Genomic DNA, 12087 nt, shown 5'->3' on the forward strand with positions numbered 1-12087 from the left:
TCGCAGCACAACTGGTAGTCATCAAACATTCTCTTTGACACATCATGACCTGTTTACATAATTCTTTCTTAATTTGTACTGACTCCTTGAGCGTTCTACAACCTAAAACTTGCTGTACTGCCCTCAACACCCATTGGTGCTAACCATTAACAATCTTCTATCTGACTTCCACTATGACTTTCTTTCTGTCTCAGATTCTTAGGCCGGCATTCGTCTGATGAAGTTTCTGACATTTTGCCATCACAAGTTGCTGGCATTGTCAAAGTTTCACCCTCCATTGCAGATGGTGGGCTGAAGCTGAGCTCGCAACCACAAACTATATGTACCTGGTGCACCAACGTCTAAGGGCTTCTCCATGGTCATTTCCAGTGCCGTTATGTTGCTACCTGTAACGTTTGTTCACTACAGCACAGGAAGCGAGGATCCATTTACCCTGAGGCTTTCTTCTTTCATATTGAAGCTATTCTTGTGTTTATGTATTTATATGTTTTCTATGAACAAGTGTGCTCTACAGCCAGAGCTTCCATGTTGGCGAATTTTAGTACATGGTGCATCTCACACAGCGCTTGCTCTGCAACAGCCAATTTCTCCACCTGCCCCAACCTGCAATGTCACTTATGTTCTGCAATCGTGGTGTTGATTGATCGCCTAGTCATTCCAACATAAACTTCTCCACACATGCAGGGTATGCCGGATATTCCGGCCATTACATGTGGGTCCCATTTCTCCTTTGTCGATCTAAGACACTCTTTGATCTACTTTGTTGGTTTGATAATTGTCTTTACAACATGTTCGTGCAATATACAGTTGATTCTGTCCGTCACTCTGGGAATGTAAGGCAGAAAGGCCATACCCGACATTTCCTTTTCTGATTTGTCGCTTTGCCGAGTTTTTGGCTCTGTCATACTCCTAATATAACTTATGGAGTACCCATTGCTCCTGTGAACACTTTCCAAGTGCTGTATTTCATGTCTGAGGTGCTGCGGCTCACATATTCATCTTGCTCACGTTACAATCATATTAATCATGCCTCTTTTCTGGCTCCAGTGGTGATTTGAAAGTTTGTGCAGCAATTGGCCTGTGTGTGTTGGTTTTCGATACACGCTGTGTCCCAGACTTTCACCATCCCTTGTGACCAGCATGTCGAGAAATGGTAGTTTTTTGTCCTTTTCTACTTCCATGGTAAATTTTATGTTGGCATGGAGCCTGTTGGAGTGTCTTAGGAAGTCACCGAGCTGTTCATTATCATGGCTCCACATGATGAAGGTAGCATCAACGTATCTGTCCCACACCTTAGGGTTACAAGGTTACAGTGCCTGAGCTTTGAAATGTTCTGTGAAGAATTTGGCCACTACTGGGCTAAGAGGACTACCCATGTCGACTTCTTCTAGCTGTTCGTAGAAGCTGCCACTCCAAATGAAATAGCTCATGATGAGACATGTATGAAAGAGCTTTGTTATGTCTTGTGGGGAAAATGGAAGCGATGTGCTCCAGAGAGTCACTGAGTGGCACTTTCGTAAGCTAGTTTTAGTTTCTTCAGCTTCTCAATTAAATGTCCTGAGTCCTTTACGTATGTGTCAGCCTTCCCCATATGCAGCTGGAGCACAGATGCCAAGTGTTTTGCCAGTTTATACGTCAGTGAGCCAGGAGCACTAACAATTGATCTTAGTGGAATGTTATTCTTATGGATCTTAGGTAATCCATACAGGTCAGTTGGTAGCACTTCTGTGTTGCGCAGGTTCCTCAGTACGTCCGCCGACAGAGAAGACACCTTGATTAACCGAGGTGTATTTTGTGTGATACTCTGTGTCAGATCTGTGCTTAGTTTTCGGGACATCATTGAATCTATTAGGTCTCGGATCCTCTGCTCATAATCTTCGGTCTTCATTACGACGGTCAAATTTTCCTTATTGGCATGCAGTACCAATGTATTCTTGTCATTATTAAGGTTCTTAACAGCGTGTACCTCTTCTTTCTTCAGGTTCCGAGCTGGTGGTTTTGCTTGGAGCAGTATCATGGCTGTTTCAGTGCATATTTCCTCTGCTCTTTCACAAGGAAGGGTCCAAATGGTCACTGTGGTATTAGCAATGATGTCTTACATAGGTATAGTTTTCGAGATGATAGCAAAATTCCCTCCTTTTTGAAGGACAGACACTTCCTCTTCAGTCAGTTGTCATTTATTTATCTCTTTAAAAGGGGTAAATATTTTAGTCAGTGCCAAGTCAATATTTATATTTTTCTTCGGGAGGAATGTGTCAAGAACAAACATTTTGTTCTTTCAATTTACAAGGGTGTGCTGAAAAGTAATACCTCCAATGTTTTTATTCTGTTCTCAATATCATCTGAGGTATTACATGACATGCATATTACTCTGTCAGAGTTCCTGCTTTGCTGACCAAAGTTTCAAGCCTCTGCCACTAGAGGCCTCCAAATTGTAGTGTGTAACATAGAGTGTAACGTTACTGTTGGTGTACAGCGAAACCCTCAGAAAACTGAAAGTGTGATTTCAAAGAGTTCGTCCACACACAGTGCACCCTGTCCTTCAGCATAATAATGCCAGACCACAAACTAGTATTCCAACATCTGTAACAATAAGATGCCTCGGAGTCACCGATATCAGTTGTCCTCTATACAGTCCCAACTTGGCCCCATCCAATTTTCATCTGCTTCCAAAACTTAAAGAAAACCTTCAAGTAAACAGATGCATTCAGTCAATGTTTTTAAAAGGTACAGTGTTGTTACTCCTTGTGTCATACTCTGGGGAGCCATCAGCTATGACTTCGAGTCATGGCTGATAGTGATTGAGGGAACTCTGGCAGCACAACAGTTTGTCATGCACATCTTGAGTTACCTCTCATGTGACAGTATTGTGGTGCCATTTTTCAACAGTGAGATGTTCAACGACACATAGCAAGTGTGTCTGTGAACTATCTGAATGATGACAAGGTACTCTCGTGGCCAGAAAGATTCCTGGATCTGTCTTCCACAGCACATGTGAGGGTCCAACTCACCACTTTGTACCAGTGCCAGTATCTGGGGTATCAAGAACCAGTTAAAACATTTATGGGCCAGCTTGGCAAATCAGGAGATGGTGCAGAGGCTTTGACACCCTCTCTAATCAAATCAGTGCACCTATCCATGTTAGAAAGAGGGCTATGTAATACTGATATGTGAGCTCATACTGCCAAAGTTCTTTGTAAATTTGACTTGAATTTGTAATCACTGAAATAGCATTACATACACTCTCAACCCATGAAGTTTTATTTCATTTCCTTCTCCTTCTAGGCGCTCACTTTTTTTGTGAGGCAGTGTATATTTTAAGCCATTTTTAGTAGATACTGTGCTATGATGAAGCATGATCGGAAGCTGAAACTGCTCATGGAGTGAAGTAAAGAACATATTAAACATTGGGCCTGCTATTCGTTAATTCAGTATGCAGTTGGATAGCAGGAGCACTCTCGAAACATGAAGAAACTAATAATATTGACCAGTGCCACTGAAGTTTTTGACTGCCTCTTTGCAGTATGAATTATCAAAAAATGTGAAAGATTTCCGTTTATTCTTGAAATGATGTGCTATCCTTGTAGAATTACTTTCTGCAGCTCGTGTAGAACATTCATTTTTCACAGTGTTTCCTGGTATAAACAGTGTGTCAATTGTACCAATCCAGAATATGATGGTGAAGTCTACTTTAAAATTGTAAGACAAGCAGCTTATTCATGTACAGTATAACTGGGTATTTGTATGACAGAACTGAAATATTATGGAAGAATGGGCATTTGTTATTTGCTATTATAATTGTGACTTTAAGCTGCCCATATATAATGTGTAGAGACCAGTGCCACAGAAACTTTCTTTTCAACTTGCAACAAACCAGGTTGTAGTAATGTATTACAGAAATATAATGTTGTGTAGATTTAAATCACTTTTGTGGTTTTGTTGTTTGATAGCTTTCATTTCCGGAAGTGCATCAATTTTTTAATTGGAGTATTCCTCTCCACCTCTGAAGAATTTATACGTACTTGATTGCTTATTAGTCTTAAATTTCAAGTGTTATATTACGTTTTTAGCCATTGAAATATTTATTTATTTTTCAGGATACTCTGAGGGAAGCTGGTTGCCTCTTCAGACTTCAGAATCTCCTTACTCATCCCAGACTTGCAGTCAAGCTAGCAGCCATTAAAGCTCTAGGGAATCTTGCTTTGAACCAAGAAAATCAGAAGGAATTGAAAGTACTGTCACCTTGTGGAACATGTGTTTGATGATATGTTGTAGCATGCTTTTTATGTTAAAGTTAACAAAAATGCAAGGATTATGTTATGTCATGTTGCCGTAGAGATCTGTTCTTGTTCATTATTTGCATAGATGATTTAGCCAAAGTTGTACCCTGTGCCACAGTGCTTATATGCAAATGACAACACTCATCACATCTTGTACCAATCTTGAAAATATGTGACACAGTTTCGTGTTAGCAATGGAGATACGCAACACTTCGCTTCGGCACTTTTACTGCAGAAAAATGTCCATAAAACTGAAGACATTATGTGATTCTTTAACTTCTCCCATTATATTGGATGACAGAACTGTCCATGACTGTATTGCCAGTACCTGATGCCAGGAGGCAAATATTTTGATGAGCAAACTGTAGCCATCATGAGGCATGCACCAGATAATGGAAATAGGGCTGCTAACTGAAATATTGTTCCCATTGAACATGGAATATCAGCTTTATACCTGTACACTGTTATGAAGCCATTATATTTAATCTGAATTCTCCCAGTCATGATACTAAACCAGATTGTTAGACTTTGACAAATGCAGCTGGGATACACACAAAAAAAATTGTGACAGACTATCATGTGTGATCTGTGTACTGTATGAGCTGGATCTGTCTGCTGTACAAGCTGAGGAGCAGTGTCGACAAATAAATCCTATTACAAGCCAATATTTCACATTTTTCCACTCCTGCCAGAATTAAGCTCAAAATTAATGTTTAAATGACATAAAAAATCCATCAGGTGCATTGCAGGCCTTTTTCAAATGACCAGATATAGTGACTAGTGTGTAAACTTGTAGTGGCCTTGTCTTTGCTAGATGAAACCTAAGTAACTACCAGTTAACAAGGTCGATTCATGGTCATAACTCAAGAACTGGATGTGATACATTTCATGAAGAGTAGACAAAATTGTCAGTGTGTTCATGGAAGTATAGGGAGCAGTAGTGTACATAGTTAGAAGCTTGGCCAAAATCAGTTTGTGTTCCATAGCATTTGTGTTCTGATATGAGCTTTTCATAACGGCTCATAGCCAGGATGGAAAATATTGAACTTAATGGAATGAATAACAGTCATACCATTATACAGTTGTGAACCCAAGAATAAATAAATTCACTCAGTTGGTAAAAAAAATAGTGACTATTGCCATTAAATAAATTTCCAGGGACAATGTAGTACTAGAGCGACAGACAGCACTGAGTAATCCAGAAATGCCGGGTAAAGAGATTTATTTAGTGGGCAGGTAGTAGCACCAAATACTACGTTAACATTGGTGAATATATGTAAAGGCACCAATGTTGTTTTTGAAAGTTTTATTCTTGTAACATGTCTTATACTCGGGTGATCTTTGTCACAAATAACAATTGAACCAAAAATGATCCTTTCCCAGTAGGGTTAATACCAGAAAATCAAACAGCAGTTGTACTGATAGTGTTATGCAAAGATTTCTTCACTGAGCATGCTTCATTAGTTGGACAGGGGGCAGGCCAGACAGTGGCATGTACTATCTGATGTGCTCTGGTTGGCTGAGTCCCACCTTCAAGTAATGGTCATGGTCAGTTGAGCTGGACCCATGTGGTGCGAGCTGTCACTCTGTCTGATGTACCAATGCAATGTCACTTCATTAATGGAATAGAGTTTTGAGTTCATGACTCTGCTCTCAGTTCATGATGGGTTGCATCAAAATATTTTACAAGGTATATTGCAAGTTTTTCCATTGTGCACTAGGTTTTACCGATCCTGTTTTATTGTACTCCTCAGCACTAGTGAAAGCAGAACTTACCGTAGGTGATTTCTTAATTCACAAAAGCAGGTATCTCTTATTCAGAAGAGATATTTACTGTCTGTGGAAAGGCCTGACCAACACTAAATTGTTGCACTGTGCACTGTTCATTACTTATAAAAAGATCAGAAGTTGTGTTGATTCTTTTGAGTTAATGTTTCATACTCGGTTTCCTAAATGGTTCACACGAGTGCAGTTGTTCTACCTGATTCAGTCTCAAAGGTAAAGTTTTGAATTACTGTTCTATTCCTTGCTGGTCATTACAGATGTGTGTGTGTTCATCTGTGTTATAGTTAAACAAAACAGGTGATCCTAATAGTGTAATTTCACCACCTCAATACTCTATGACTGCTCAGTAACATTTCCCTTAATTGTATAATAAACTTTCTGATAGCAAGTAATCACTTTTCTGTAAGATGGTTTCACAAAAGCCATATTAATGAATGAAAGGTATGAAAATTTAGTCTTCTGCCTCTATAGAACAATTTTTTGTTCAACAACATGTCATTAGCTTACCACAAAATGAAAATAGTATGTTTCCTGCTTGTTCCTGATGGTTGCAAGTGAGAAACAAACTCGGAAAAATCTTTGATGGGGGTCAACACATAGTTTCCGTGTATAGAAGGATACTTATGTGACAACAAAATATATATATGTCCTTACGTTGATTTGGCCTTTGGTAAGCACTTGAGAGGCACTACACTACATGTTCAGATGATCACATTCTCTTAGGATTGTACAGTAAATTGTTATTGCCAAGTATTTGCCATTTCAGAGTTACTTTCTCTATCACACAGTGATTGATCATCTATTCAGATGTATCTGTAATAATGCAATTGAATCTTTTGAAAACATGGCAGAATAAACATACACAAATTAGAGTTAGTGCTCACAGCAATTCCCTATTCCAGCTTTAATAGACTGCTTGCTCCAGATGTATTCATGGGTCAGGGTGTAGTAACCTCACTATCAGATTCAGTTGATTCCCTGGGTAGACAATCAATTATCTCATTCTCAGGGATCCTGATATCATTTGGGGTCCAAAGAAAGACAGTTAAGAGGCCAGTGTGGCTGAGATCATGGATAGTGGACAACATCAGTGGTGAGGTTGTATTGACTAATTGCCTGCAGACTAGTTATAAAGTCAGAGTATATCAGAAGTTGGTTGGGGTCTTTCTTCATGATAAAACAGAGGGCTCTGACAATAGCCAACAGTCCACTGTGAAGATAATACAAGCTTTCAGCAGAGAGTGCGGTTTGTGGCCATTATTATATACAAAAGTGTATTCTGTCCTTGTATTTTGAGAGCCATTCATATAAATGACTTTGGTGCCTTGGTACTTAAACATAACATTGAGAAAAGTGTGTTGATGGATAAAGAGGGAAATGGAAGTTTTATGTCCATTGGATGGATATAGCCAAATCTGCAGTCAAGTACACACCAGGAAGGGATGAGCGAAAATTTTGAACTGGATCTAGTAGTCTGATGGTACCACTTGACCACATACTTGGCATCTGGGTTGTCACACCATGATAAAACTAGAGTGCTGTAGAAATGTAATAGAGTGGAACAATCCACACCCCCAGAGGTATGACTGAGGAATCCGAGTGCATTCTGTTTCCAGATGCAACTTCATTTGAGCTGATGGATGTCCGGCATCCAGCATCCATGGCAGTTTATCATCAAAGGGTAAGCCCAGAATGGGTGATGGTACAGGTGCTTTGAAACGCTGGATTCCTAGGAAAAGTTCTGGACCCAAGTGAATCATTATATGATGAGAAAAGTGTGTAACCCTTTGTATGGCTTCATGGAGTTGACCTACAGATGGCAGGAGTAACCATCAGTTCTGCAGAGTCCATTAACAGCTATATAGAAAAGGGTGACACTGAGAACAGATTTCTCAGGTACATCATTCTCCCAAAACTTTCAGGAGCTGAGATGTGTTAACCTTGAATGATCCTGCCGTGGAGTGAGATCAGTATGTGATGATGTCAAACAGTGTCAAATGCTTAATATATGTTGGGAAAAAAAACTGCAAAAAGATTGTGACATTTAGTAAAGGCAAGTCATTTTGCCATTTTAGTTGGTTGTGACCAGACCTCTTAGAAATCACACTGGTAGGTCAATAAAAGGCCATGTGGCTGGAGGACCCAGCACAGTTAATGGGCCAACATCATCTCGAGTAATTTACGTAGCAGACCAATAAGGCTGATTGGTCAGAAACTATCAGTGGAAGTTGGATCTATTCCTGGCTTATGGGAATTCATCTCTGAACCGGACACAATTAAAAACTATTAAGGTAATTTTTCTGACCCTCATACAGGTGTTGGATCATTTAATTATGGATCTGGTCAGAGTATGGGCCGTGTTACGTGATTAATCAAGGACACAAAGCAGTCCCTATTCTGTAAATAGTTTGTTACATGGCTCAGAATAGTGTCCATGCCTGTGAAGTGGGAGAATAAGAGGTGGTGTTCCATGAAAGCTGAATTAGTAGAAATACAGCCATTAAGCTAAAGACTCTGAATATACATGGACTCTTGAAGAATGATTTCACTACATAAGTGGCATTGCTAATTGCTGCAGTGGCATCTGGAAGAACATTATCAGTAGGTCCAGGTTGTGGAAACAGCAAAACTGACATTTAAAGTGTAGGTCTATCAGTTTGCTTTCCTTGAAAGCTTGGTGAGTCAGTTTGTGTGGTGTGGGGCAGACTGAGAATGGCAAAAGCAGCAGAGTGTGGTCACTGTTAAATAGTTTATATGCACCCCTTGCAATATGGTGACTGAGTTGGGCAAGCAAATTATAAGATCAATGGTCAAGAATGAGCCATGTTCTGAGCTGAAATGGGTAGGGTATCTGTCATTGATATAACACAATCCAAATTTCATTGCAGCGATGCAAATGTTCTCATTCATCTCTTGGTGAATTTTTCTGCAGATATTCTTGATTAGAAAAGCTATAATAAAAACTAGTCACACTACACATGTCAGCACAGTGCAAAAATGTTTTCAACTTCTGGCTCTAACGAAACTATCCATTGAGTGAAAGCCACTGAATGAGAACTCATATATTTTCACTTTTTAAGTACACATTTACTCCACCAAGTCTGTGCCATATACAGATTGCAATGCAACTTCCTCACATGCAACAAAATCATTAAGAAGCCATTTTAACCCTTCCATAGCTGCTGGGACATGCGTCCTGCCTGTCCTTTCAGCTAACGGTGGCAAACATGTTGTGCATCTCATCGGCAGGCAGCTGACACACCCAATGACCACTGCAAGCTACAGCCACTGTCAGCCGATCTCACATTCCAGCAAGCATAGAACCACTCTGCAATAACACTCATCATAAATTGTGTATCACACTTTGTGGTCACATTGGTTGCGGTTTTTGATAAACATGAAAAAGAACTTCAGAACTAAGCCAAGCTTCCTGTTATAAGTTTGTTATGGACTGAGAAATAGTTAGGTTAGAAAATTATAAGAACTTTTTTTACTTGTGATTGAAAAATTCTGTAACTTGAGATTTACACTACCAATATATGTGCCTGAAAACCTGTTAAAATCTCATTAATATTGGGCAAACATATTCAAGATATATAGTTGTAAAATAAGCTGTTTCTATAAAAGATACCAAATTTGATGACCGTCATGTGTGCCACGCGTCAGCAGATGTTGTTGAGAAAATGCACATATTTTGCTTCACTTATCGGCTTGTGAGGCATTTGATACATCAGTTCTGTAGCAAAATTTGTGCCCTTTCACACTGTATATCTTTGTATCATGCAACTGAAAACCTCCAGAATTTGCATAATTGTCATTAAGGTTGTACGTGGCCATAATCTTAGATGTAGCAGTCTTATAATTTTGGCAATTAGTCAGGACTAATGCATTTTATAGAGCTCAGTGCAACCTCCCCTACTGTCACAATAAATAAGCTCCCTAAATTCTGAAGACCCAGATCCCAATCCCACTCACAGACCTAATGTGTGAAAAAATCATGCTTCTGATTGGCTGAGTCCCAACGTAGCCAATCAGCATTCAATTTAGATCTGTACAATCCCATGTTTTCAGCCAAAACACTTCCATTCTGAAGTAACTTTAACAAGATTATCTGATAAGTTCCAGAAAAACAAATAAAACTAAATTAAACTTTTCATCACTTATCTGAAAGGCTGCATAGGTATTATGATGCCAGCATATCGTAAACTGGCTGTTTCACACTCACAAAAGCAACTAGCATTCAGGTTCCTATGCTTGTATATTCTTTATTACTTATAATTGCAAAGATTCATACATCACACATACCACATTTATTCCCTCATTCACTTAAGCAATAAAACAAATGACATTGGCATTATTTAGCATAAATCATAGTTCAAATAAAAATAAAAAATTATTATGTAAAAATAAGTGCTTTACAGAAAATAATTTTGTTCTGATGCTGAAAAGCTAGATATATAATCAAACATCTTCATTGACTTTTAGCTAATACTTACAAACTTGTCAGCAAATTACTTAGTCAGGGAAGTTCCAAATTCTGTGTTTGTGCGATTTTGCATATCGTCAAGATTACTGTAGATATGAGGCCGAAATTACCACAATTGTTAGCCATTGACAGTACAAAATGTCCCCCCCCCCCCCCCCCACACTCATTGGTGTGTTTGTGCTTGGCTACCATGGGGCCCCAGCCGCTGCAGCACCTCTTCCCTTTCCATGCTGCATGTCTATCCTCATGCTATTCTTTTTCCCCTCCCTTAGGGAACATGTCTTTGGTACATTCAGGAATGTGTTCTGAAATTTCGGTAGCCCAGTTTCGGAACAGTCCTTCATCTACTGTTTTTTCCTCCTTCCTTTGTTCTCCATCTCTTCCCCTTCCTCTGCTTTGGCATTTGAGGTGTCTCTTTGTTTCTTCTTTCTCCCTGTGCAGTCCTGAAGGCCGACCCACATGTTTTATGCATAATAGGTGACTGGGTAACACGTAATTCCCAGCCCCAGGTCGACAAGTAGGGTTCACACATACCTCCTGATAAAGGCCAGGCCCAGGGAGGGGTGACTGCATGAACTGTTACCTCCCAATTGTCAGTTGGTCGCACCGTGTGGAGTTCGGGAGGTGTGACATGAGGTGTGAACCATCGCTTAAGGCATGTGAGCTCCCCTCTGAGGGGCCCTCAGTTGAAAGGAGTGTGCAATCGGAGACACTGGCAGTCATAAGAGATTTTATCGCAATGATCCAATCATCTTCATCTCAGTTCATGTCCAATAGACGTAAATGGAATAAGGCTAAAGATTCAGTGACTCCCCCAGCTGCACCTCAGTTCCTCCTGGTGTCACATACCAAAGGAGGTGAGTCTTTTGCTACAGTGAATCTGTCTGTTACTCAGAAAAGTGGTGATGAAATTGCAGGCCTTGTAATATCCTGCTCTCGCTTACATAATGGGACTTTGCTTCTGAAGACCGACTGTGATTTTCAAGCCCACCTACTGTTTACAGTTTCACCCCTGCACAAATATCCATATGCCAAATTCTTTGTGTTGCATGGTGGTGTGATGGAGGGAGAAATCCAGCATTACCTCTCTGATAATGACATCAGTGCAGTACATTGGGTAGTGAAAAAGATTGATGCAAACTTAGTGCCTGCATGCTCTCTTTTTCTCACATTTGATTGAGTAGTGCTTCTATCAAAGATTAAGGCAGGACGTAAAGTCATCATAGTCTGACCATACATTCCAAATCCGAGTGTCAACTTCATAACCACACTTGCATGTTATGTCAGAACACAGCCAAATATGTTATTTGTGGTAGAGATGCTCATGAGGGCTATTGCCGGCCTCATCCTCCTCCCCACTGTATCAATTGTAATGATGACCATGCCACTTCATCCCATGAGTGTCCTGTGTCTTGATGAGTAAGCTGTTCAGGAAATCTGGGTGAGCGAAAAAGTACCTTACCCTGTTGCTTGCAAGCCTTGCATTTTACCATCTGGCTATTATAGTGCCATTTTTGCTATTCCTCGCTTCACGAA

General features: G+C 39.9%; 1 protein-coding gene across 4 annotated transcripts in view; it reads left to right on the plus strand.

Annotated features, from left to right (window-relative positions):
* LOC126470457 (uncharacterized) overlaps window positions 1-12087 on the plus strand; it is a 227781-nt gene that overhangs the window by 184805 nt on the left and 30889 nt on the right. For all 4 annotated transcript variants that reach the window (XM_050098306.1, XM_050098308.1, XM_050098307.1 and 1 more), the window contains exon 5: window positions 4098-4232. In XM_050098306.1, the coding sequence (XP_049954263.1) occupies window positions 4098-4232 (135 nt within the window). The remainder of the gene's footprint in view (window positions 1-4097; window positions 4233-12087) is intronic.

The sequence above is a fragment of the Schistocerca serialis genome, chromosome 3 (genome assembly GCF_023864345.2).
Source record: "Schistocerca serialis cubense isolate TAMUIC-IGC-003099 chromosome 3, iqSchSeri2.2, whole genome shotgun sequence".
Lineage (NCBI taxonomy): Eukaryota > Metazoa > Arthropoda > Insecta > Orthoptera > Acrididae > Schistocerca > Schistocerca serialis.